Source organism: Pan troglodytes, chromosome 2 (assembly GCF_028858775.2).
Source record: "Pan troglodytes isolate AG18354 chromosome 2, NHGRI_mPanTro3-v2.0_pri, whole genome shotgun sequence".
Lineage (NCBI taxonomy): Eukaryota > Metazoa > Chordata > Mammalia > Primates > Hominidae > Pan > Pan troglodytes.
Window position 1 is genome coordinate 132,300,763 of NC_086015.1, and position 24,570 is coordinate 132,325,332.

The 24,570-nt window shown below is 50.0% G+C and overlaps 1 protein-coding gene and 1 non-coding gene across 3 annotated transcripts; both read left to right on the forward strand.

Annotated features, from left to right (window-relative positions):
• The first annotated feature begins 5,835 nt into the window (after positions 1-5,835).
• Positions 5,836-7,481, forward strand: GP9 (glycoprotein IX platelet). 2 transcript variants are annotated; one of them, XM_001140600.5, is made up of 3 exons: positions 5,836-5,927; positions 6,571-6,695; positions 6,804-7,481. In XM_001140600.5, exon 3 carries the CDS (start codon positions 6,816-6,818, stop codon positions 7,347-7,349), a length of 534 nt encoding a protein of 177 aa, XP_001140600.1. In that variant the 5' UTR covers positions 5,836-5,927; positions 6,571-6,695; positions 6,804-6,815; the 3' UTR covers positions 7,350-7,481. The 2 variants fall into 2 exon arrangements, with proteins under 2 accessions (XP_001140600.1, XP_016797356.1); XM_016941867.3 differs by lacking the exons at positions 5,836-5,927; positions 6,571-6,695 and having other exon boundaries at positions 6,711-7,481.
• Positions 7,482-17,480: 9,999 nt separating this feature from the next.
• On the forward strand, positions 17,481-17,588 carry LOC112208871 (small nucleolar RNA U13). The gene has a single exon (XR_002943422.1). It is a non-coding gene; the product is annotated as a small nucleolar RNA U13 (small nucleolar RNA).
• Positions 17,589-24,570: the final 6,982 nt, after the last annotated feature.

Here is a 24,570-nt window from a genome sequence, read left to right on the forward strand (position 1 = left end):
TGTTTGTTTAGCTGCTAGAGAAAAAGAAAAGCCTTGTGGCAGTGAGAACAGAGTTCATTCTTTAAGTGTGGGGTGACTGACGTAACCCTTGCCTGGCATGGCCTTAGGTTCTGTTTATAATTTAGCGTCTTATTTGCCACAAAGAGTCCGTCATGTCAGTCTTACTATCTCTATTTTGTCTATCTCTATTTTAACAGTAATGCTGGTCAGTTGTTGTGTCTGAAGCACAAAAAGGAGGAGGTATAACGAGGCTTCTGACCTCCTGTCCTGTCGTGGCTGGGAGCTCAGTTTTAAAGTTTTTCTGGGGTCCCCTTGGCCATAAAGGGGTCCATTCAGTTTGGCAGGGGCTTATAATTTTATTTTTAGTTTACACTTAATATTTTTCTTAGAATCAGTTCTCTTTTTAAATGTACATAAATGTATTTTAAGAAAGTTTATATGCTCGAATTTAATTGAGAAACCAGTCTCACCTGTCATACACACAAACTAACATCACAATAAGTTCATAGCAAATAAAGCATCATCATTCATTTCTGACCAGATACAGCCACTGAGCTGAAGGGCCAGACAGCAAGGCTGAGAGGCAGGTCGAAGTCCCATGGTTAGGGCTGTCAGCTGGGGAGGGGTATCTTTGTGCCAAGCTAGACTGTGTTTAATCCTTTTAATCACAAGAGACAAAAATCCTCGGACACGAGAAGGTACGTCAAAGGGTGTGAGGGCCCCCTTTCTTTTCTTTCTTTTTTTTTTTTTTTTTTTTTAAGACAGAGTCTTGCTCTGTTGCCCAGGCTGGAGTGCAATGGTACAATCTCGGCTCACTGCAACCTGCGCCTCCCAGGTTCAAGCGATTCTCCTGCCTCAGTCTCCCGAGTAGCTGGGATTACAGGCGCGTGACACCATACCCAGCTAAATTTTGTATTTTTAGTAGAGAGACAGTTTCATCATGTTGGCCAGGCTGGTCTTGAACTCCTGGCCTCAAGTGATCCGCCCACCTCGGCCTCCCAAAGTGCTGGGGTTACAGGCGTGAGCCATCACGCCTGGCTGTCAGGCCCCCCTTTCTTCCCTGACAGTGTGCCAGTGGCCCCTGCCCATGATGACTTCCACAGTGCCTGCTGTGGCCAGACCCCCAGCAAAACACCTGTCAGGCTTATCTCACTCTTTCCTCACAGCAGTCTGGGAGGTGGGGTCTTTGATTTTCCCCATTCTGCAGATGAGGAAACTGAGGCAGAGATAGGCTAAGACTATTGCCCAAGGTTACAGAGCAAGTAAGTAGCAAAACCAGGTTTCAGAGCAAGGCAGGCTGCTCCACAGGCTGGCTCAGAACAGCCGGGGTGACGGAGACCTGCATCTGCAAAGATCCAGCAAGCAGAGGCTCTGTTCCAAGGGGGTCCAACAGTGGCAGACAGGGTTACCCATTTCCTGCTGGTTGCACACAGGCTAAAAATGCTACCTAATAATCACTGCCTCTTAATCCCCTCTGCTTCCCATGAGAAGGAAAAATTGTCTTGGGGGATATTGAAAGATCCCAGCCTCCAAGGTAAGTTTACCTAAGCAGTTTGCCTTGTAATACGATTACCAAACAGAGGCTGTTTCCTTCAGCTCAGGGGACAAGAAAGGAGTGGCTGTCTCCCTCATGTTTCTCGTTATTTGTGTCATAGGCATGTATCACCTGAAATTGCCTGAGAGGCTCAACCAACTTTTAGTCACAAGATCTGCGAACACTTCCCTGGTGGGTGCTGAGGTTCTCCAAGGAGCTGCTGGGCCCACTTGCAAACAGATAAGCAAACGGCTGGGTGAGTGCGTCGGGGAGGGCTTCCCGTAAGAAGTTATGGCCCTGGTGAATCTTAAAGGATGCAGCATGCCAGGCAAAATTCCACAGGGCTCCAGAAAGAGGGCAGTGCAGAGGCAAAAGCACAGACAGAAGTTGGCATGTGGGTGGGGAGTGAGGGACATGGCTAGCCTACCACGAAGCTTCAGATCAGGAAGAGATGAGAGGTGAGGCTGGACAGGGTGGCAGAGGGTGTCCTGAAGACAGCAGGGAGCCATGAAAGACACGGAGCAGGAGTGTAGTGAGATTAAACCTGTATAGTAGAGGCAGAGGCCAGCATCAAGGAGACAGCAGTCCTGGCAAGACACAGATAAGGCCAGCACTAGAGAAGAGACAGCCAGCAAGGCTGACAAGTATGTATTACATAATGCCCATGGACCAGGCAGAGGTGCTGGGGAGGGAAGAGTTAATGGGACAGAGTCTCTGCCCTCTTGAGTTTCACATCAATGGGAGGAGACATTTAATAAACACATAAAAATGTAAAAATAAGATCATTTCAGATCCTGATCAATGCTAAGGAAGATATGAAATGGAATATTATGGTACAGAAGGATGGAGCTGTGCCTTGGCAAGGGAGGCCTTTGAGGAGGGGTCATCTGAATTGAGATGAGAATGATGATCAGAAGGAAGCCATGTGGGGCTCTGGGGGAAGGGCACTCCAGGCAGAGGGAACAGCAAGTGCAAAGTCCCTGAGGCAGGAAAGTGCTGGAGTGTTTGAGCAACAGAAAGAAAATTGGTGTGGCTGGACATTGATGAGCAAAGTAGACAGTGGGTGATGGGGTCAAGAAATAGGCAGGGGCCAAGCTACAGGGGGGCCTGTAGCTTCCTGACCACAGGGGCACGGGTTTTCTTTTATTTGCGATGGGAAGCCAAGAAGGCGAACAAAGACCAGAGCAGTAGCAGCACAGGGAGAAGTGGTTAAGTTCTGAATAGATCCTGGTGACTGAAATGACAGGAATTACTGATGGGTTGGACAGCAAGTAGAAGTGACTCTTCAGAGGAGTTTTATGGAAGAGAGAAGCAGAAAAATCAGATGGTAATTGGAGAAAGAGGTGGAATTAAGGAAGGATTTTTCAAAAGGGCAGGACTATAGGTTGCTTTTTTTTTTTTTTTTTGAGACGGAGTTTTGCTCTGTTGCCCAGCTTGGAGTGCAATGGCGCGATCTCGGCTCACCACAGCCTCCGCTTCCTGGGTTCAAGTGATTCTCTTGCCTCAGCCTCCCAAGTAGCTGGGATTACAGGCATGCGCCACCACGCCCAGCTAATTTTGTATTTTTAGTAGAGATGGTGTTTCTCCATGTTGGTCAGGCTGGTCTCAAAACCCACTTTAGGCAGACCTAAAGTGATCTGCCTGCCTCAGCCTCCCAAAGTGCTGGGATTGCAGGCGTGAGCCACCGCACCTGGTCTGGCTGCTCCTAACCTGATGGAATGACCCAGTGAAGGAGAAATTAATCATGCAGAGGAAGCGGCACCTGATGGGGCAATGTCCTGGAAGGGTGGAGAGGGGACAACTCACAGCACAAGAGTGGGGCTTGGCCTTCGCCTTGGTTCCTATTGCTGCTGTCACAAGAGGCTTAATGCAGCACACATTTATTTTCTCATTCTTCATCACACAGCTCCTGTGGGTTCTCTTATTCCAGCCCTCCTGAGGTAGATCAGCAGGACCTGTTTTCTGAGCACCTGTCAGGACCCCTGGTCACCAGCCTGCTGATGGCAGCAGGATCTGGTTGAAACAAGGTGTAGTGAAGAAGCTGGCAGACACCAGAAACCAGCAGATGGGAACGAAAGCAACCGCTAGTTGCCCTCACTGCTCACTAACATAGACACTCCCCCTGGCACCATGGTAGTTTACAAATGCCATGGCAGCACGCCATGGCAACAACCTGAAAGTTACAGGGTTCTGGAAACTCACCACCCCTTTTCTAGAAAGTTTGAAATAACCTGCCCCTGAATTTGCATGTAATGAATAGTGGCTGTAAGTGCAGTTGCCAACAGCCCACACACTACTGCTCTGGGCACACTGCCTGTGGGGTAGCCCTGCTCCCAGGGAGCAGCACCTCTGCTATGCACTGCTGCTTCAATAAAGCGGCTTTCTTCACCACTGGCTCTTTGACTTCTTTCCTGGCCAAAGCCAAGAGCCCTCAGGGGCAAAGCCCTGATTTGGGGGCTCACCTGCCCTGCATCACTTGTAGGTGGAAATCAAGCTGCTGGCAGGGCTGCATTCCTCTCTGGAGGCTCTGGGAGAATCCACTTGCAGGCTCACCCAGGCTGTTTACAGATCCACTTCCTGCATTATCCTGTGCCTCTTGGGCAGATGGGTATGTATTTACCCATATGGGTACATACACATGGGGAAAAAGCCTTGCCTGATGTTGGGATGGAGGGAAATTTTTATTTTCTTCTTCCTGTTCATCTGAACATTCTGATTTCCCACAACAAAAATCATTTATTTGTTATTTATGTAGTTTTTAAAATTCACAAAACCCGTCTATGTTGATCTAGTTTTTTGTTTTACGTTATACATGCTGAAAATAAGGAAATCTCAGAGGCTCAACAGGAAGGAGGGCACAGGCCCCACCAGATCTGGTCAGAACACCTGGCCTGGCGGCTCCAGCGCTCCCACTCACTCCAGAACCCCTTACCCACCTGCGTGGGGCTCACTGGTGAATGTGTGCAGGGCAGAGGAGGCGGAACATGCCAAGGCTCCATGGGGAGGGAGGGAAGGCCCAGACAGGCTGAGGCTCCTCTCCAGGGTCCAGGCTCTGGTCAGAGTCCCCACTGAGCACATACCAGGGGACCCCCAGCAGCAACCAGGCGCCAGAGCACGTGTGACTTCGGTGGGGGAACAGCACCTTCCCCACCCTTCTCTGAGCCCAGCATCAGTGGGTGGAGGAAGCAGAGCTGGGGCCTGGCAGCCTCTCAGGGCCTCCTAGGAGGGTGAACACCCAAATCCTGCCCTACCCAAATCCAGAACCAGGAGGCGGGGGAGAGAACAGCCAGCCTCCCAAGGAAGGACTCACCCTGCTTGGCCATGCAGGAGGAGGAAGGCTGGCCTGAGAAGGGTGTGAGACCAAAATAAGAACAAGCACACCCCCACCCCCGTAGGGCCGAGGAATATTCCCGAGGGTCCTGAATGTCAACGAAGTGCGTTTAAAGCCTCCATCAGCCTTTTGTCTTTGGCTTTTCCTGCCAGGCTTCTGTAACTTCTGTGTTTTTACCCTGTTTTATTTATTTTTTAAGACGGAGTCTCGCTCTGTCACCCAGGCTGGAGTGCAATGGCACGGTCTCGGCTCACTGCAACCTCTGCCTCCTGGGTTCAAGCGATTCTCCATCCCAAAATATATTTATCTTTTAAAGGAAGCTTTATGTCACTAACATAAATGGAAAATGGTGTCCCTCCCCTAAGTAGAATGTGCTCTAGAAGAAAATGTACTGCAAATGTTAAAACCATAGGCCAAAATTCTAGCTAGAGATTCACACTGGGTAGAGGCTCTGCTTCCCAGGCCTACAGCTGTTTGTTAGAAAGAGGCATGGAGAAGCACTAGGCAGGAGCTAAAAACACCATGGCACCAAGAAGAGACTCCGTCCTTGAGTATACAGGAGGAGGGAGGAGAGTTAAAAATGAAGTCACTCTCCCCACCATGGTGTTCTCAGCCAGTGGGAGCTGCCCAGCCCACACCTCTGTGAGGCAGGCAGGACGGGTCACTGCTCCCACTTTACAGATGAGGAAAACTGAGATTCGGAGGAACAACCAGCAGAGCCACGTTTCTCGGGGGTCTCCTAGTTCCCACCTTCTGGGAGCAGGTGAGGGGCCACCCTCAGTCCTCCACAGACCCCATCAAGGCACTGGCGGCACAGTGGGACCCCCTTCTATAAACTGGGGTTGAGATGTGGTTCCGTGCCCAAGGCACGGGCCCCTGAGGGCCTCCTGCCTCTGGAAATAGGCCCCAAGGCTGCACTGGGGGGATAAGCCAGGCTATTTTCATCACTTCCTTCCGCCCGCTCCCGCAGCGGCCACCTCAGCTGCATCCCATAGAGTTGCCACCCAGGCCTCAGCCAGGACCTTTCAGGCCAGACAGGAGCACCTGACCAAAGGTTCACAGGTAAGTGGCCCTCCGTATTACCCAGCATGGCCTCCCGCAGGGAGAGAGGAGGTCAGCTCCTGTCCCTTTAACAAGACAGGGTTGGGTGGGACATTCCCTCTGAGACACCATCTCCTTGGCTGAGTCAAGATGAGTGAGTTGATTTGACACTTATTCACTGGAAACCTGCTGTGGGTAGGGGGAGCTCTGCTGGTGGAGGGGAAACGCCTGTGGGGAAAAACCAAACAGAGGGCCACGGTTGCCGAGACCCGAGTGTGAGTCTGGCCTCCGACACCACACCGGTGGCCCTGGGCACATTGCTTTCCCTCTCTGGGCCTCAGTTTCCCCAAGTCAGTGTTAGCCCAGATGAGTGGTTTTCCAAATGGGGTCCCACTGAGTTCCCCTCCCTGCTCCAGCCAGTGTCCCTATCCTGCTGTCTTCTGCATCTGGGAATCAGGTAACAGCTCACTTAGCTGGTGGGGGGTGCTGGGCGCAGCCTGCAGGGCCCTCCAAGGCTCTTTCCTAGTCTCTGGGGACTGTGGTCCTGGGCTGGGACTCATTTAGCAGCCATCTGCTCCTCTCATCCCCAAGCAGGGGATGGGGTCTCTGCTAAGGGCCAGGAAGTCCCTTCCCCTTCCCAAAAACAAACTTACCCAATCCACAGCCGCCCTCACCACCCGGCCTTCTACGGTGTCCAGAGACAGTTAGCCAGGCCTGGGCTGGGCCACTCCACCTTCCCTAGTCACCAGCTGGTTTCCCAGAGGAGAAGACTGAGACCCGAGAAGGGAGGTGAGTGCACCCCGTCCCATGTCAGGCTCCGCTGCATCCCCAGTGCTTGCCATCCCTGAGGATGGGTCCAGGCTGCCAGGCCCTCCCTCACAGCCCCTCTCTCTGCAGCCAGCCTGTCCCATGCCCGCCTGGGGAGCCCTGTTACTGCTCTGGGCCACAGCAGAGGCCACCAAGGACTGCCCCAGCCCGTGTACCTGCCGCGCCCTGGAAACCATGGGGCTGTGGGTGGACTGCAGGGGCCACGGACTCACGGCCCTGCCTGCCCTGCCGGCCCGCACCCGCCACCTTCTGCTGGCCAACAACAGCCTTCAGTCCGTGCCCCCGGGAGCCTTCGACCACCTGCCCCAGCTGCAGACCCTCGATGTGACGCAGAACCCCTGGCACTGTGACTGCAGCCTCACCTATCTGCGCCTCTGGCTGGAGGACCGCACGCCCGAGGCCCTGCTGCAGGTCCGCTGTGCCAGTCCCAGCCTCGCTGCCCATGGCCCGCTGGGCCGTCTGACAGGCTACCAGCTGGGCAGCTGTGGCTGGCAGCTGCAGGCGTCCTGGGTGCGCCCAGGGGTCTTGTGGGACATAGCGCTGGTCACCGTGGCCGCGCTGGGCCTGGCTCTTCTGGCTGGCCTGCTGTGTGCCACCACAGAGGCCCTGGATTGAGCCAGGCCCCCAGAACCCCTGGCTCCAGGCCAGGGGGCAGTCCCTGAGGCAGGTCCCCAGACTCCACCAAGCCTGGTCAGCCCAAACCACCAGAAGCCCAAAATAAACTGGCAGCTCAGCTGTTTTATATAAGCTCAGAGATTTTTTTTTTCCCCCTCTCAGCACTTGAGTCTGACTCCTTCTGAAAACCTGGCTCGATTTTGTTATAACCAGACATCAGTTGGGGCTTCCCTGTTTCTCAAGTTGTTAGTAAAATGGGCTGCCCACCTCCCCCACCCTTCACCCTTAACTGCACAGTCTCTGGACATCCCAAGCCAGGACCTGGGACTCTGGGTCTTATGGCCTCAGCCGTCTGCTTCTGGTGTGGGCCACCCTGGACAGGCCAGGCCAGCTTTGCACCGGGGCCAGCCCTCGCCACATTCCCCAGAAATCTCGCTCTTCCAGCACGGTAGTGAGCAGAGCAGGGTGTCCCAAAGGCCCCTGGAGGGAGGAGAGGAGGGGTTTCCATCCCCACGACAGAAATGGCTTGGCGGGCCCTTTTCCATCACGGCCTCTGACCACTCCACCTTGGCTGTGAGACTGCCAGGGCGCACCTGGCCCCATCCTCTCCTCCGTCTTCTCTCTCCTTTTTCTCCTCTCTACTCTTCTCCACAAACAAGACAAATCCCTCTCTTTCTCATGGAAAACAAACTCCTACAGGGCTAACATCTGCACCTCCAAACCCTGGGGTCCCCCTCCTACCCCAAGCCCTGATCACCAAATCCTTCAAACAAGGCAACTCTCCCCCTCTGAGGAATCCTGGTGCCAGATGTTAAAATCATAGACTTTTCTCCACCACATGAGGTAACATTTATGGGCCTGTTACTGGCCAAGCCAAATCCAAATATAATTACACTAGGACCCCACCCCTCGAGGGGCTCCATGTGTAACCAGCAGACCAGCTTGGGTGGGCCTGTGGGTCGGAAGATTCCACCAGGTAGCCCAAGCGGGTGCAGAGTGCAGCTGGAGGGCACTGACTCACAGAGCTCAGGTGGGAGCAGGAGCCCCAAACCCAGAGGTGGGGGCCAGTAAGAAGTGATAGGGAATGTGGCAAACCAGGGAGCCTGTGTTCCATCCAGAGGGGCTCAGCCGATTGCCACCATGTGGAGATGGGGGCCCAGGTGCCAGGCGTCCAGTTCTTCCAGAGAGGTCAGAAGGCTAGATTGTTACATGAACTCTCTAAAGTCTTTAAGTGTTGGCAACTAAATAAGAAATTTTAAGGCCGGGCACGGTGGCTCATGCCTGTAATCCCAGCACTCTGGAAGGCCGAGGTGGGCGGATCACCTGAGGTCAGAAGTTCAAGACCATCCTGGCTAACACGGTGAAACCCCGTCTCTACTAAAAATACAACAAATTAGCTGGGTGTGGTGGTGTGTGCCTGTAATCCCAGCTACTGGGGAGGCTGAGGCAGGAGAATCGCTTGAACGCGAGAGGCGGAGGTTGCAGTGAGCCCAGATCGCGCCACTGCACTCTAGCCTGGGCAACAAGAGCGAAACTCCGTCTCAAAAAAAAAAAAAAAAAAAAAAAAGAAATTTTAGGAAATACATAGGCAGGACAAATAGAACATCAGCCATTTGGATCAGGCTGAGCCTGCGATTTCTGCTGTGACACGGCTGCCTAAGAACAATCATAAAAGCTGGCATCTGCTCCTTGGGCACCAGGTGTGTCCAAGGCTTGCATGCAGCATCTCCCATGGGTGACTCTCGGGTTTCCCTGTGGAAGCCTGTAAGGAGGGAGATGTTCTGCAACCCGCTGCATGGAGGAGGGTGCAGGCCCAGGTCACCTGCTTGTTCTCTCTCACACGTGCTCCCTCGAAAGCTTCCAGGCCCGTGGGGGACCCTGGAACTAAGGCCCTTCAGTCCCCAACCCCCGACATAGGGTGCTACACAGATCCCCCTGCTTCAGTGTCTTCTTGAGGCCGTGTGTACCCGCCAGCAATTCCAGACCCCTATCCTGCTCGGTCCAGCAAGAACCTGCAGGCTGCAACAAGTCCCCTATGGGTAGAGAGGGTGGAGGGCCCTCTGAAGCCAGGCAGGGATTTCCCAAGGTGGATGGCTGGTCATACAAGCACCCCAGGAGACGGTGACTCCCTGGAAGGTCACGGTCTGCCTTCACCAGTTTTTGCTGCTACAACCAAATGCCACAGTCTGGGTACTATAAAAACAGTGAATATTTATTTCTCATGGTTCTGAAGCCTGAGAAGTCCAAGATCCAGGCACTGGCATTCAGTGTCTGCTGAGGGCCCTCTTCCTCTCATTGGCGAAGGGGCAAAAGGGATAGAAGGGGCAGCCAGTTCCCTCACACACATTTTTTTTTTTTTTTTTTTTTTTGAGACAGGGTCTTTCTCTGTCACCCAGGCTGGAGTGCAGTGGTGCAATCATGGCTCACTGCAGCCTCCCGCCTCAACTTCCCCAGTAGCTGGGACTATAGGCGTGCGCCACCATGCCCAGCTAATTTTTGGTAGAGACGGGGTTTCGCCATGTTACCCAAACTAGTCTCAAACTCCTGGGCTCAAGCAACCCTCCTGCTTTGTCCTCCCAAAGCCACCGCACCTGGCCAACCTCAAGCACTTTTATAAGGGCCCTAATTACCTTCCAAAGGCCCCACATCCTAATGCAAGCACACTAGGGATAAAATTTCAGCATTCAACAGCACCAGCCCCAGCCTCAGTGCCTCTCCCACCACAGGCATGGTTGACCAAACATACCCCTGCACAGGCAACTCTGCCAGCAATTCATACGATCTCCCCTCCCTCAAAGCCATCCACATCACCTCCCCTGACACCAGCCTCACACTGACCTCCTGCAGTGGTGCGATCATGGCTCACTACAACCTCAGCCTCCTGGACTCAAGTGATCCTCCTACCTCCCACCTCTCCCGAATAGCTGGGACCACAGGCATGCACCTCCACACTCGGCTGATTTTTGTAGCTTTTGTAGGCAAGGGGGAACTGGCTTTTCTCACCTGTGCGTGTTAGCCACATAGGCCCTTCTCTCTCCGTGGCTGCTGCGTAGTCTCTCTTGGTCTCTGTGTCCTCTGGCGCAATTGCTCCAGCATTCTCCTTTACAAACAAGCTGCCGTGTGCAGCCCTATGCACCTGTGCGGCTATTTCTCTAGGGCACTGGTCCTCAAAGCAGAGCTCCAGAGACCGCTGGGGAGAGGAGGTTCCCTGAAACTCTTTTAGAGAGGTCCACATATTCAAAACTATTTTCATACTGTAGGCCATTATCAGCCTTTTCCACTGTGGTTTTCTGAAATTAAAATCCCTCTTGAAATAAAAGAGAATTTTCCAGAGGCCACATGATTTGTGACATCACAGCAGTGTGTCTGCAGACACAGACATGGCATCCAGCTACCTATTACACCAGACGTTTAAAAGATTTGCAAAAAATATAGAACAATGGCACACTTCTCACTATTTTGTTTTGGAACATATCTATTCTTTTTGAGACAGGGTCTCACTATGTTTCCCAAGCTGTACTCAAACTTCTGGGCTTAAGCAATCCTCTTGTCTCCAGAATTGGTGGGTTCTTGGTCTCACTGACTTCAGGAATGAAGCTGCGGACCCTCGCAGTGAGTGTTACAGTTCTTAAAGGCGGCACGTCCGGAGTTTGTTCCTTCTGATGTTTGGATGTGTTCGGAGTTTCTTCTTTCTGGTGAGGTCGTGGTCTCGCTGGCTCGGGAGTGAAGCTGCAGACCTCCGCGGTGAGTGTTACAGCTCATAAAGGTAGTGTGGCTCCAAAGAGTGAACAACAGCAAGATTTATTGCCAACAGCAAAAGAACAAACCTCCAACAGTGTGGAAGGAAACCAAACCAGTTTGCCACTGCTGGCTCCGGCAGCCTGCTTTTATTTTCTAATCTGGCCCCACCCACATCCTGCTGATTGGTCCATTTTACAGAGAGCTGATTGGTCCGTTTTGACAGGGTGCTGATTGGTGGGTTTACAATCCCTGAGCTAGACACAAAAGTTCTCCAAGTCCCCACCAGAGTAGCTAGATAGAGTGTGGACACAAAAGTTCTCCAAGTCACCACCAGAGTAGCTAGATACAGAGTGTCGATTGGGCATTCACAAACCCTGAGCTAGACACAGGGTGCTGATTGGTGTGTTTACAAACCTGGAGCTACAGAGTGCTGATTGGTGTATTTACAATCCCTTAGCTAAACATAAAGATTCTCCAAGTCCCCACCAGACTCAGGAGCCCAGCTGGTTTCACCCAGTGGATCCCGCACCGGGGCCCAGGTGGAGCTGCCTGCCAGTCCCGCGCCGTGCGCCCGCACTCCTCAGCCCTTGGGTGGTCAATGGGAACGCACTCCTCAGCCCTTGGGTGGTCAATGGGAACTGGGTGCCCCGGAGCAGGGGGCGGCCCTTGACGGGGAGGCTGGGGCCGCGCAGGAGCCCACTAGGGCCGGCGGGGAGTGGTTGAGGAGGGAAGGCTCAGGCATGGCGGGCTGCAGGTCCTGGGCCCTGCCCTGCCGGGAGGCAGTTAAGGCCCGGCGAGAAATCAAGCACAGCAGCTGCTGACCCAGGTGCTAAGACCCTCACTGCTCCGGACTCGCGGCTCCGAGAGCCGGGCCGCCGAGCCCACGCCCACCCGGAACTTGCGCTGGCCGGCAAGCGCGGCGCGCAGCCCCGGTTCCTGCCCCCGCCTCTCCCTCCACACTTCACAGCAAGCTGAGGGAGCCGGCTCCGGCCTTGGCCAGCCCAGAAAGGGGCTGGCCGGGGCTCCCATAGTGTAGCGGCGGGCTGAAGGGCTCCTCAAGCGCGGCCAGAGTGGGCACCAAGGCCGAGGAGGCGCCCAGAGCGAGCGAGGTCTGTGAGGGCTGCCAGCAGGCTGTCACCTCTCACCTCTGCCTCTGAAGTAGCTGGGACTACAGGCACACACCACTATGCCCAGCTTTGTTTTTATTAAAGTATTTTATTTTCATTAACATCCTTAAGCTTTATCATTATGATTGTAAACAAAGTGACACATTAAGTATGTTTAAACTGTCTCCCCTTATTTTCACACACTGTAACTATTGGTAGATATAACCCATAAAAAGCTCTCTATAGTGCTCCAGAATTTTTAAGAATGGGTCCTGAGAGCAAACAGTTTGAAAACCACTGCTCTAGACTAAAAAGCCCATGGCTGGGCATTGAGGCTTGCATTGTCTGAATTCTGATACACAACAAGCTCTAAAACTTTGCTGTTTTGCCATTCTGTAGGAGGACATGCAATATGTATTTCCCAAATTCGTGTCCTTGCTCTGTGGCAGCTCATGGGCACCACCCTACACTAGCCTCTTGTGGGTTTGAGAAGTGAAGCCATCTGGACTTCCTGGGTCAAGTGGGGACTTGGAGAACTTTTCTGTCTAGCTAAAGGATTGTAAATGCACCAATCAGCACTCTGTAAAAACGCACCCATCAGCGCTCTGGGTCTATTTAAATGATTGTAAATGCACCAATCAGCACCCCATAAAAACAAAGGATTGTAAATGCACCAATCAGCACCCCATAAAAACAAAGGATTGTAAATGCACCAATCAGCACTCTGTAAAAATGCACCAATCAGTGCTCTGTGTCTAGCTAAAGGATGTAAACACACCAATCAGCACTCTGTAAAATGGACCAATCAGCACTCTGTAAAATGGACCAATCAGCAGGATGTGGGCAGGGACAAATAAGGGAATAAAAAGCTGGCCACCCCAGTCAGCAGCGACAACCTGCTCGGGTCCCCTTCCACACTGCAAACTTTGTTCTTTTGCTCTTCGCAGTAAATCTTGCTGCTGCTCCCTCTTTGGGTCCTTGCCACCTTTAAGAGCTGTTAACACTCACCACCAAGGTCTGTGGCTTCATTCTTGAAGTCAGCACGACCAAGAACCCACTGGAAGGAACGAACTCTGGACACAGGCTGTGGGCCTGTTTTCTTCGTGCCTTCACAGACAGTACTGTCGCCGCCCAGCATACCACCCTCCCCAAATTATTTCCTTCTGGTGAATTCCCAGAGGACCTCTCATGGGCTCAGAACGTCCCCATCCCTGAAAGCATGGAACAGCCTCGTGGTCACTCTGCTGGCATGGGGTGCTCACAGTTTTATCAAGTTTCCTTCTATTTTAGTAACTAAAAATGTTATGTCTGTCAAGGACATATTGCTGGCGGGGTCCCTGAAGGCTCAGAGTAAGCTTCCTGTGGGTTTTTCCACCTCCTGTGCCCTCCCCGCTGTGAGCTCTGCCCTTCTATCTGTTGCACATCCACCATGTGTCAGCTTGAGTGCCCACGTTCCATGTCATGAATTCTAATGTTTTCCTTTATAGCTAGTTTAGGGAAATTCTGAATTTGTTGTTCAGATGAGGAGCAAGATGTGGAGAGGAAAAGATCACCAAGGGGTCACGTATGCAGGGGACATTTAAGTACCAAGCACTGCACCAAGTCCCTCACCCTTAGGAAGGTATATAAACCTCAGAACTGTTACTGCAACACCAGGGTCTAGGTCTAGGTCCCGCTGCTCACTTCACAGAAAGCCAGTAAGACAACAAGTATCGCCTGGGAAGAAGGCTTTAATTGTGTGCTGTAGTCAGAGATGGGAGATCAGTCTCAAATCCATCTCCCTGACGGACTAAAACTAGGGGTCATATAACAGAGAAGAAACGTAACCATGTGTGGGAAAACAGGAATTAGGGAGGTCAACAGGAAGCAGGTGGTCAGTTAGGCACTCATGATGGGTGAGAGGTCTAGCCTCTCATTGTGCAGATGATGTGGTGAGTTTCAACTCCTGACACTATCTGGGAGGCCTGATAGTTGCTTTCCTAAGAGAGGAACTCAAATAAGACAAATGTAACTTTCTCAAGTTTTAAGACTGGGAGGATCAATTTCTATGTTTATTCAAAGAAACCATGAACAACAGTTCTGTGGGGCAGTTGGGCCGGCTTCAGAGCTACCTCTTGGTGTGGGCAGTGAACACCCTTCTCACCTCACCTTCCTCCTCTCCATTTTACAGATGGGGAAACTGAGGCACAGAAAGGTAAATAGCAGAGGTGAGATTTGGAGCCAAGCAGTCTGGCCCCCATGCCAGTCTTGTAAGTCCTCTTCTCATGGTTGCTCACAGGCACTCAACTTAGGAACTGCTGGTCAACCCAAAAAAATCTGTATTAAGCATGGAAACAAAATTCACAGAAAGGATGCCTGATGGCTGCGTGGCGTTCTCAGATGAATACAGCTGCTTTGAGGCCAAGTGCTCTACCTCTGCCCCCTACCTTCCTCCTTATTCACCCACCTGGGGTCTTTGATTCTTAAACTTTAGGGATTCTTGGAAACAAGCTAGGATGACAAATAGGCTATGGATTTGACCTTCTTAGTGATTAAGACACCACCGCGTGGCGTCCGCTGGAGTGGACCAGAATGTGTCCTCCACCAGACACGGCTTCTCAAAAGCTGTAGGCGCAGCGATTCTGGGCGCTCTGCCTGTGAGTTAGCCCTGCTCAACAAGGAGCAGTAAAAACCAAGCAAACAAACGGGAGGCAGCAGCTGGTGGGGGTTTATTTTTTGACAATACCCTCACCCCCCAACACAGACACTGACCTTTGGGAAGGGATCTTGGGGCAGACCCCTGCTGGCCGACTGCCCCTCGTCTGGGGTCTCAGGTAGGTGCAGGCTGAGCAGACTTGGGCTCTAGAAACCAACCTTTCTGAAATTTTACGCTAGACCAGGGGTGTCCAATCTTTTGGCTTCCCTGCGCCACATTGGAAGAAGAATTGTCTTGGGCCACACATAAAATACACTAACACTAATTAGTAGGGGATTTTGGAAATGTTACTTAATATTAGATCGATGCACAAAAATCTATTGCATTTTTAGACAATTAGAAATTATAATTTTAGCTGAGTGTGGTGGCTCACGCCTGTAATCCCACCACTTTGGGGAGCCGAAGAGGGAGGATCGCTTGAGCCCTGGAGTTTACGGCCAGCCTGGGCAACATAACAAGACCCCATCTCTACAAAAAATAAAAATAAGAAAATTAGCTGGGTATGGTGGCACACACTTGTAGTGCCAGTTACTTGAGAAGCTGAGATGGAAGGATCACTTGAGCCCAAAAGGTGGAGGCTGCAGTGAGCTATGATCACAGCACTGCACTCCAGCCTGAGTGATAGAATGATTGTCTCTAAAAAAGAAAAAAAGAAAGAAAGAAATTGTAATTTAAAAATAGGATACAATAAAAGGCAGGTATACAATTGACTTTCAAGTTGGAAAAAATAAAATTTAATTTATATCTCACACCATAAACAGAAAAAAAAATACACTAGCACTAATGATAGCTGATGAGCTAAAAAAAATTGCAAAAATCCTCATAATGTTTTAAGAACGTTTACAAATTTGTGTTGGGCAGCATTCAAAGCCATCCTGGGGCACATGTTGGACAAGATTGCCCTAGACCGAAGGAAAAGAGAAGACCGATACAACGGTGGCAAAATAGAAAATCCCTGTGGATTTCCCATGTTATAATAACAGGGAAGGAAAATGATCATAAAATGTATGTATGTATTTATTTATTTTTTTTTTTTGAGTCGGAGTCTCGCTCTGTCGCTCAGGCTGGAGTGCAGTGGTTTGATCTCGGCTCACTGCAAGCTCCGCCTCCTGGGTTCATGCCATTCTCCTGCCTCAGCCTCCCGAGTAGCTGGGATTATAGGCATGTGCCACAATGCCCGTCTAATTTTTTGTATATTTAGTAGAGACGGGGTTTCACCATGTTAGCCAGGATGGTCTCAATCTCCTGACCTCATGACCCACCTGCCTCGGCCTCCCAAAGTGCTGGGATTACAGGCGTGAGCCACCGCGCCCGACCTACAAAATGTATTTAGTTAAAATCTCCTGTCGTCTCCTAGGCAGGGGGCAAAGCCCTGCTTTCTTTCCTGGAGTCCCATGGACACTGGGTCAGCACTGCCTGGACCCCTACCCAGCTGTGCAGGTGCTGTTTTACCCCTGCAAGGCTCTCGGTCAGGACCGAGCCTCCTCCTTCAGCTCTTGCCCAACTTCGTTGCACCAAGACAGAAGTTTATGAGCATGCCCAGAAGAGGAACCAATATGGCCTGGGGGCCCTAGAGTGGTCACATTCCAAGACAGAAAGTGGGTGGTGGCCACCAAGGCTGGGGGAGAGGGCACACAGGGAGTTTGGTGGGGACAGAGTTTCGGTTTGGGAAGACGGAAGCATTCTGAGATGGATGGTGTTCATGGTGGCACAGCAGTGTGAATGTGCCTAAGGTCCCTGCACTCTCCACTTTACGGATTTTATGGATGCTTAAAATTAGGAAAATTAGGAGCCTTTTGTAGTTTAAAAGTGTGATGATTGGCTTTTCTTGCTCTTGTGTGAGTGAGGTGTGCTTCTCTCAAAATACTATGTTCTCTCATAAATACTATGCCATGTATGGTTTGTTTTGGGGCTTTATTCTTGAGACAGGGTTTCGCTTTGCCACCCAGGCCGATCTTGGCTCATTGCAGCCTCTGCATCCTGGGTTCAAGCGATTCTTCTGCCCCCTGAGTAGCTGGGATTACAGGCATGCGCCACCTTGCCCAGCTAATTTTTGGATTTTTTTAGTAGAGATGGGGTTTTGCCATATTGACGAGGCTGGTCTTGAACTCCTGACCTCAAGTGATCCACCCGCCTTTGTCTCCCAAAGTGCTGGGATTACAGGCTTGAGCCACCATGCCCAGCCCATGCCGTGTATGTTTTACCACAATACATAGTAATAATTTTGTTTTAAGTAATGCAGCAATCTCTGTAAGCTCCTTTAGCCAAAGACAGTCACTATTAACACACAGTTAGTCTAAGCATCCCAGCTTTTCTCTTTTCTACCTCTGGAAAAGATACATTCTTAGAAAGTAAACACACTAGCGTGAAGTCACGGAGGGAACAATGGGGCTCGCCATTGCAGTATTTCCTTCTGGTGTCCTTCTCCGAACAGTTGTATATAGTTGAGATCATAACCACACAAATTATCTAGCCCAACTTTTTCCCTTCTTTAAAAAATGGAAATAGCTTTATTGATTTTCCTGGCTATATATAACTAATTCATGATCATAACCAAAAATTTTTCTCTAAAACTGCAAAAAAATTAGGAGCCTTTTGTAGTTTCTAAGTGTGATGATTGGCTTTTCTCATTCTTGTGTGAGTGAGAACTTCTTTTCTCAAACCTTGTTATGATGTCAGCACATTACCTACCAGACATGAAAAATAATAATAAAAGGCCTAGGCCATGCGCAGTGGCTCACTCAAGTAATCCCAGCACTTTGGGAGGCTGAGACAGGCAGATCACGAGGTCAGGAGATCGAGACCATCCTGGCTAACATGGTGAAACCCTGTCTCTACTAAAAATAAACAAAATTAGCCTGGCGCGGTGGCGGGCGCCTGTAGTCCTAGCTACTCGGGAGGCTGAGGCAGGAGAATGGCGTGAACCCGGGAGGCGGAGCTTGCAGTGAGCCAAGGTGGCGCCACTGCACTCCAGCCTGGGTGACAGAGAGAGACTTCGTCTCAAAAAAAAAAAAATAAAATAAAATAAAAATAATAATAATAAAAGGCCTGAAATTGAAATCCAGCCCCCTCCAGAGAGAGATTTCTTCCTAACTTTGACTGAATATCCTTCCAGGCTTTCTCCCCAAAATGTGTGTGTATATATACATATGTGGGTGGGTACGTGTGTATATACACACCCATATATTTAAATATATATTTACGATTATTTTATTTATGAGAGTAATTGAGAACATATTTTCATGGTTCATCTGTTTTTACTTAGTCAATTTTTTTTTTTGAGACGGAGTCTCACTCTGTCTCTCAGGCTGAGAGGCAGTGGTGCAATCTCAGCTCACTGCAACCTCGATCTTCTGGGCTCAAGCTAACCTCCCACCTCAGCCTCCCTGAGAAGCTGGGACTACAGGAGCACGCTACCATACCTGGCTAATATATTTTTGTAGAGACAGGATTTTGCCATGTTGGCCAGGCTGGTCTCGGACTCCTGAGCTCAAGTGATCTACCCACCTTGGCTTCCCAAAGTGCTGTGATTACAAGCGTGAGCCACCATGCCTGGCCTACTTAGTCATTTTTAATTTTATTGTGTTCATTCATTTTATTTTTATTAATTCATCTTTTATTGAGGAACATTTCAGTTTGGGTGGGAAATTGCAATGATAAACAGCTATTCAGCTTATTTCACTTACTGGCATTTTCCAATCAATAGTATAATTCCAATCACTACTTCAATCAAATCCTTCATGAAGATCATTTCTATGTCACTCCTTTTCTGGGATATCTAGGTTGTTTCCAAGTCCCCCCTGCCCCCACAAATGGCATTATGTCTTAGTTTGTTTGTGTCTCTATAAAGGAATACCTGAGACTGGGTAATTTATAAAGAAAAGAGGTTTATTTGGCTCACAGTTCTGCAGGCTGTTCAGGAAGCCTGGTGCCAGCATCTGCTCCTAGTGAGACCTCAGGGAAGCTTTCACTCATGTTGGAGGTGAAGGGGAGCTGGTGGGTCACACGGTGAGAGAGGGAGCAGGAAAGAGGGGAAGGAGTTGCTAGGCAGCTCTTTTTGAAAATCAGGTCTCTTGGGAACTAACATAGTGAGCATTCACTCATTATCTCATTAGTGTGAGGATTGCACCAAGCCATGAGGGGTGCGCTCCTATGACCCACCTTCCACCAGGCCTCACCTTCAACATTGGGGATCACATTTTAACATGAGATTTGGAGGGGTCAAATAGCAAACCAGGCCAGGTGCAGTGGCTCACGCCTGTAATCTCAACACTTTGGGAGGCCGAGGTGGGCGGATCACCTGAGGTCAGAAGTTTGAGACCAGCCTAGCCTGGCCAACATGGTGAAACTCTCTATCTCTCCTAAAAATACAAAAATTAGCCAGGCATGGTGGTGGGCACCTGTAATCCCAGCTACTTGGGAGGTTGAGGCAGGAGAATCGCTTGAACTTGGGAGGCAGAGGTTGCAGTGAGCTAAGATCACACCATTCATTGCACTCCAGCCTGGATGACAAGACTGAAATTCCGTCAAAAAAAAAAAAAAAAAAGGAAACCATAGCACATTGTATTTGAATTCTTTGTACATAAAACTTTTTCCACATCTAGATGTGTTTTCTTGGGACAGAATCCCCAAAGTTGATTTGGGAAAAAGTAAAGTTTGGCCAAGTGCAGTGGCTCACACCTGTAATCCCAACACTTTGGGAGGCCAAGGTGGGTGGATTGCTTGAGGCCAGGAGTTGGAAACCAGCCCGGCCAACATGGCATAACCCTGTCTCTACTAAAAATACAAAAACCAGCTGGGCGTGGTGGCACACACCTGTAATCCCAGCTACTCGAGAGGCTGAGGCACGAGGCAGAGGGAGGTTGCAGTGAATCAAGATTGCACCATTGCACTCCAGCCTGAATGACAGAGTGAGACCCTGTCTCAAAATAAATAAATAAATAAATAAAATAAAGTAAGTTCATTTGGAGAGTCAAAGTTCAGATGCATTTTCTTTGTTTTTTGTTTGTTTGTTTTTCTGAGACAGAGTTTTGCTCTGTTGCCCAGGCTGGAGTGCAGTGGAGCAATCTCGGTTCACTGCAACCTCTGCCTCCCAAGTTCAAGTGATTCTCTTGCCTCAGCCTCCTCAGTAGCTGGGACTACAGGTATGCGCCACCACATCCAGCTAATTTTTGTATTTTTAGTAGAGATGGGGTTTTACCATGTTGGCCACGCTGGTCTCGAACTCCTGGGCTCAAGTGATCCACCCATGTTTGCCTCCCAAGGTGCTGGGATTACAGGCATGACCCAACATGCTCGGCCCCAGATGCATTTTCTTTTCTTTTTTTTTTTGAGATGGAGTCTTGCTCTGTTGCCCACGCTGAAGTGCAGTGAGTGATCTCAGCTCATTGCAACTTCCGCCTCCCGGGTTCAAGTGATTCTCCTGCCTCAGCCTCCCGAGTAGCTGGGATTACAGGCACTTGCCACCATGCCCGACTGATTTTTGTACTTTTGGTAGAGACAGGGTTTCACCATGTTGGCCAGGCTGGTCTCGAACTCCTGACGTCGGGTGATCCACCTGCTTTGGTCTCCCAAAGTGCTGGATTACAGGTGTGAGCCACCTCGCCTGGCCCCCAGATGCATTTTCAATAGCAAGAATTTTCCCTCTTCCTTCTCATTCCTCTCCCCACCCCACTTAAAATAAAGTTGGCCCTAAAGTGCTGGATGAAGAAAGGAAAAAAGTCAGCAGGGCAGAAATCATCATTACAAATACTCTGGAGTGCAAAGGATTGACCCTGTGTCTGAATGTCCCCTGGAAAATAAACATTGGCATCCGTGTATTAGTCAGGGTTCTCCAGAGAAACGACCAATAGGAAGCGTGTACAGAGAGAGTTGAAGGAATTCGTTCACATGATGATGAAGGTTGGCAAGTCGAAAACCTGCGTGCTGGACCAGCAGTCTGGAGAGCCAGGGACACAGAATCACAGGTCAAGTCCAAAGGCTGTTGCTGCAGATCCCCTCTTGCTCAGGGGAGGTCAGTCTTTTTGTTCTTTTCAGGCCTTCAACTGACTGGATGAGGCCCACCCGATTACAGAGGGCAATCTGCTTTTCTCAAAGTCCACTGTTGAAATGCTAATCTCATCCAAAACACCCTCACAGAAACACCCAGAATAATATTTGACCACATATCTCAATACCAGGGCCCAGCAAAGTTGGCACATAAAATAACCATCACAGTCTGTAATGTTTGTTTGCTTAATCATATACTTGGCATGGCTGGGTGCAGTGGCTCTCTCATGTAATCCCAGCTCTTTGGGAGGCTTGAGGGTCAGGAGTTCGAGACCAGCCTGGCCAAGAGGGTGAAACTCCATCTCTACTAAAAATACAAAAATTAGCTTGGTGTGGTGGTGCACGCCTGTGGTCCCAGCTACTTGGGAGGCTGAGACAGGAGAATCGTTTGAACCCAGGAGGCAGAGCTTGCTGTGAGCTGAGATTGCGCCACTGCACTCCAGCCTTGGTGAAAGAGCAAGACTTTGTCTCAAAAAAAAAAAAAAAATCATATACTTGGCAGTACTAATTACAGTGGAAACACCTCTTTGGTTTCCTTTTTTTTTTTTTTTTTTTGAGACAAGTTCCTACTCTGTTGCCCAGGCTGGAGTGCAGTGCCACAATCATGGCTCACTGCAGCCTCTACCTCTCCTACTCAAGCAATCCTCCCACCTCAGCCTCCCGAGTAGCTGGAACCACAGGCACGTGCCACCATGCCCAGCTAATTTTTTTTTTTTTTTTGGTAGAGATGGGATCTCACAGTGTTGCCCTGACTGGTCTTGAACTCCTGGGCTCAAGCAACCCTCCTTCCTCAGCCTCCCCAAGTGCTGGGATTACAGGCATGAGCCACCGCACTCAGCCATATATATAATTTCTAATCTTCAGAAAACCCTGCAAGATAGGAAGAATTATCCTCATTTTTTCAAATGAGAAAACTTATGGTCAGAGGAAGAAAGGCTCCAAAGGCGACACAGCTGCATTTGAGGGAGATGGAACTGAAAGGCATCTTTAGTTAACCCAAAGCACCAGGCCTTTTCCAGCCACCCCTTCAAGCTGGGCAGGGATCACTCAATGTGGCAAGGATTGCTTGCTTGGCCTCTGAATTGTACTCCCCTTCTTCCACAGGAATGGAATTTTAACCAGGCACAGGGCCGTGCAGAATACAGACATTTCCCAGATGCCCTCAGTGAGCTGCGCCCATGTGACCAAGTCCTAGCCAAGGCGATGCAGGCAGGTGCTTCGGGCCATGCCCTTAAGGAAAGGGGTGACTGGTCCTCCCTTTCCCCTTCCCGTGGGGTGGGAAGCAAAGACTGGAGCCAGGCAGCACCTCAGGGCGTCAGTGCAACCGCACAGATATCCTATCCTATTCTGTTTTTGTTCAGACTTTTATAGGGATATAGATAGAATTTTAACCTGCTATTTGGGGTCTTTGTATCCCTGCTAATTAGAAAACAACTTTGAGGCCTAGTGCAGTGACTCATGCCTGTAATCCCAGCACTTTGAGAGGCCAAGGCCGGTGGATCACTTGAGGTCAGGAGTTCAAGACCAGCCTGTGCAACAACACAAAACCTCATCTCTACAAAAAAATCCAAAAATTAGCTGGGCATGGTGGTGCACACTTGTAGTCCCACCTACTCAGGAGGCTGAGGCAGGAGAATCGCTTGAACCCGGGAGGCGAAGGTTGCTGAGAGCCAAGATTTCACCACTGCACTCCAGCCTGAGCAAGAGAGTGAGATCCTGTCTCAAAAAAAGAAAAGAAAAAGAAAAGAGAAGAAAAGAGAAAAGAGAGAAGGGAAAGGAAGGGAGGGGAGGGCAGGGGAGGGGAGGGCAGAGGAGGGGAGGGGAGGGGACAGGAGGGGAGGGGAGGGGAGGGGAGGCAACTTTGAGGCTTTCTGTTTACAAAGATTCCATAATAAAAAGGGAAGGCAGGCTCTGCGGTTCACCCAGCCTGCTGGGTTTGTGCCTACCTGTCAGTCAATACAACCAAGGCCAGAGCCTGGAATACACTCTTCACCCTGATGTCCTCCATTTCAGAAAAGCTCCATGGACTCCCATCATAACCTGAAGAATCATTCCTTCCATTGAGTTTAGAAAGTTGAATTGGCCGGGTGCGGTGGCTCACGCCTGTAATCCCAGCACTTTGGGAGGCTGAGGCGGGAGGATCTCTTGAGGCCAGGAGTTTGAGAGCGGCCTGGGTGACACAGTGAGACTCCATCTCTAAAAGAAGTTTTTTAAATTTGGTTTGTTAAAAAACAATGATAGCAAAATATTGTTGAGAACAGAAAGAAGGTTTGAATAAACAAAAAATGTACCCATTCATGATAGCAAGATTCAAGTCTCCCAGATGAACTCTAAATTCAGTTCATCCTATGAATATCTTGGCAAATTTCTTTCTGAGGAACTTAACAAAGGAAGAGATGAGGCTGACACCACCAGAAAGGCCTCATGAGCGATTTCAGCAGAAGGCTGGGTATAGCCAGAAGAGCATCTTCCAGAGTGTAAAAATCAAGGATTAAAATATAGAGACAAATCTCTAAATTTAACATTTTATGTGGGAAGCGATTTGGGTCTTACACACAGATCAAGTAAGTGGTCTTCAATATGTCTGAAGAACAAAGAGGAGGTTGGAGGTGTTATAAAAAGGAGAAATGGTACATACTGTTTTTCAGAAAGTTCATTGGCACCAGTAAAATCTGGGGACGCTGGCCAGCTCTGACTGGTGAGTGACAGCGAGTGAAACTCATCTTAGAGTTGCAATGGGTGGTATCAGTACCTATCAGATAAGACTGGCTTTGGCTGAGTGCGGTGGCTCACGCCTGTAATCCCAGCACTTTGAGAGGCCAAGGCGGATGGATCACCTGAGGTCAGGAGTTCAAGACCAGCCTGACTAACATGGTGAAACCCCATCTCTACTAAATACAAAAAATTAGGCGGGCGTGGTGGCTCATGCCTGTAATCTCCCAGCTACTTGGGTGGCTGAGGCAGGAGAATTGCTCGAACTCAGGAGACGAAGGTTGCAGTGAGCTGAGGTCGCGCCGTTGCGCTCCAGCCTGGGCAACAAGAGCAAAAACTCCATCTCAAAAAAACAAAACAAAACAAAAAACTGGTTTCAGGTTGGAGCAGACAGCCTCAGCAGCCAGGCTGCAGAGAATGACATTCCTGGAGCCGTGTTATGTGCCACCCTCCTGCCCCCCACCTCTGGACTCTGTTTTATTTGGGTGTGACAAGAGTGACCCAATTCATATGGTCAACTGTCACAAGAGACAACCATCACAGACAACCTGTGCTGTGGGGACGCCTCTGGAGCCTGCCCCAGGCTTCCAGCTACACTTGGCATATTGACCACGCGGGGGAGAGGGGGTCTCCTCTCCCTACCCACACCCCACCAGAATTCCTTGGCAGTTATTTTTATTTTTTAAATTTAATTCAATTTAATTTCTATTTATTTATTTATTTATTTTTGAGACACAGTCTCATTCTGTCACCCAGGCTAGAGTGCAGTGGCACGATCTGGGCTCACTGCAACCTCTGATTCCCAGGTTCAAGCGATTCTCCTGCCTTAGTCCCCCGAGTAGCTAGGATTACAGCTGTGCACCACCATGCCTGGCTAATTTCTGTATTTCTAGTAGAGTCAGGGTTTTGCCGTGTTGGC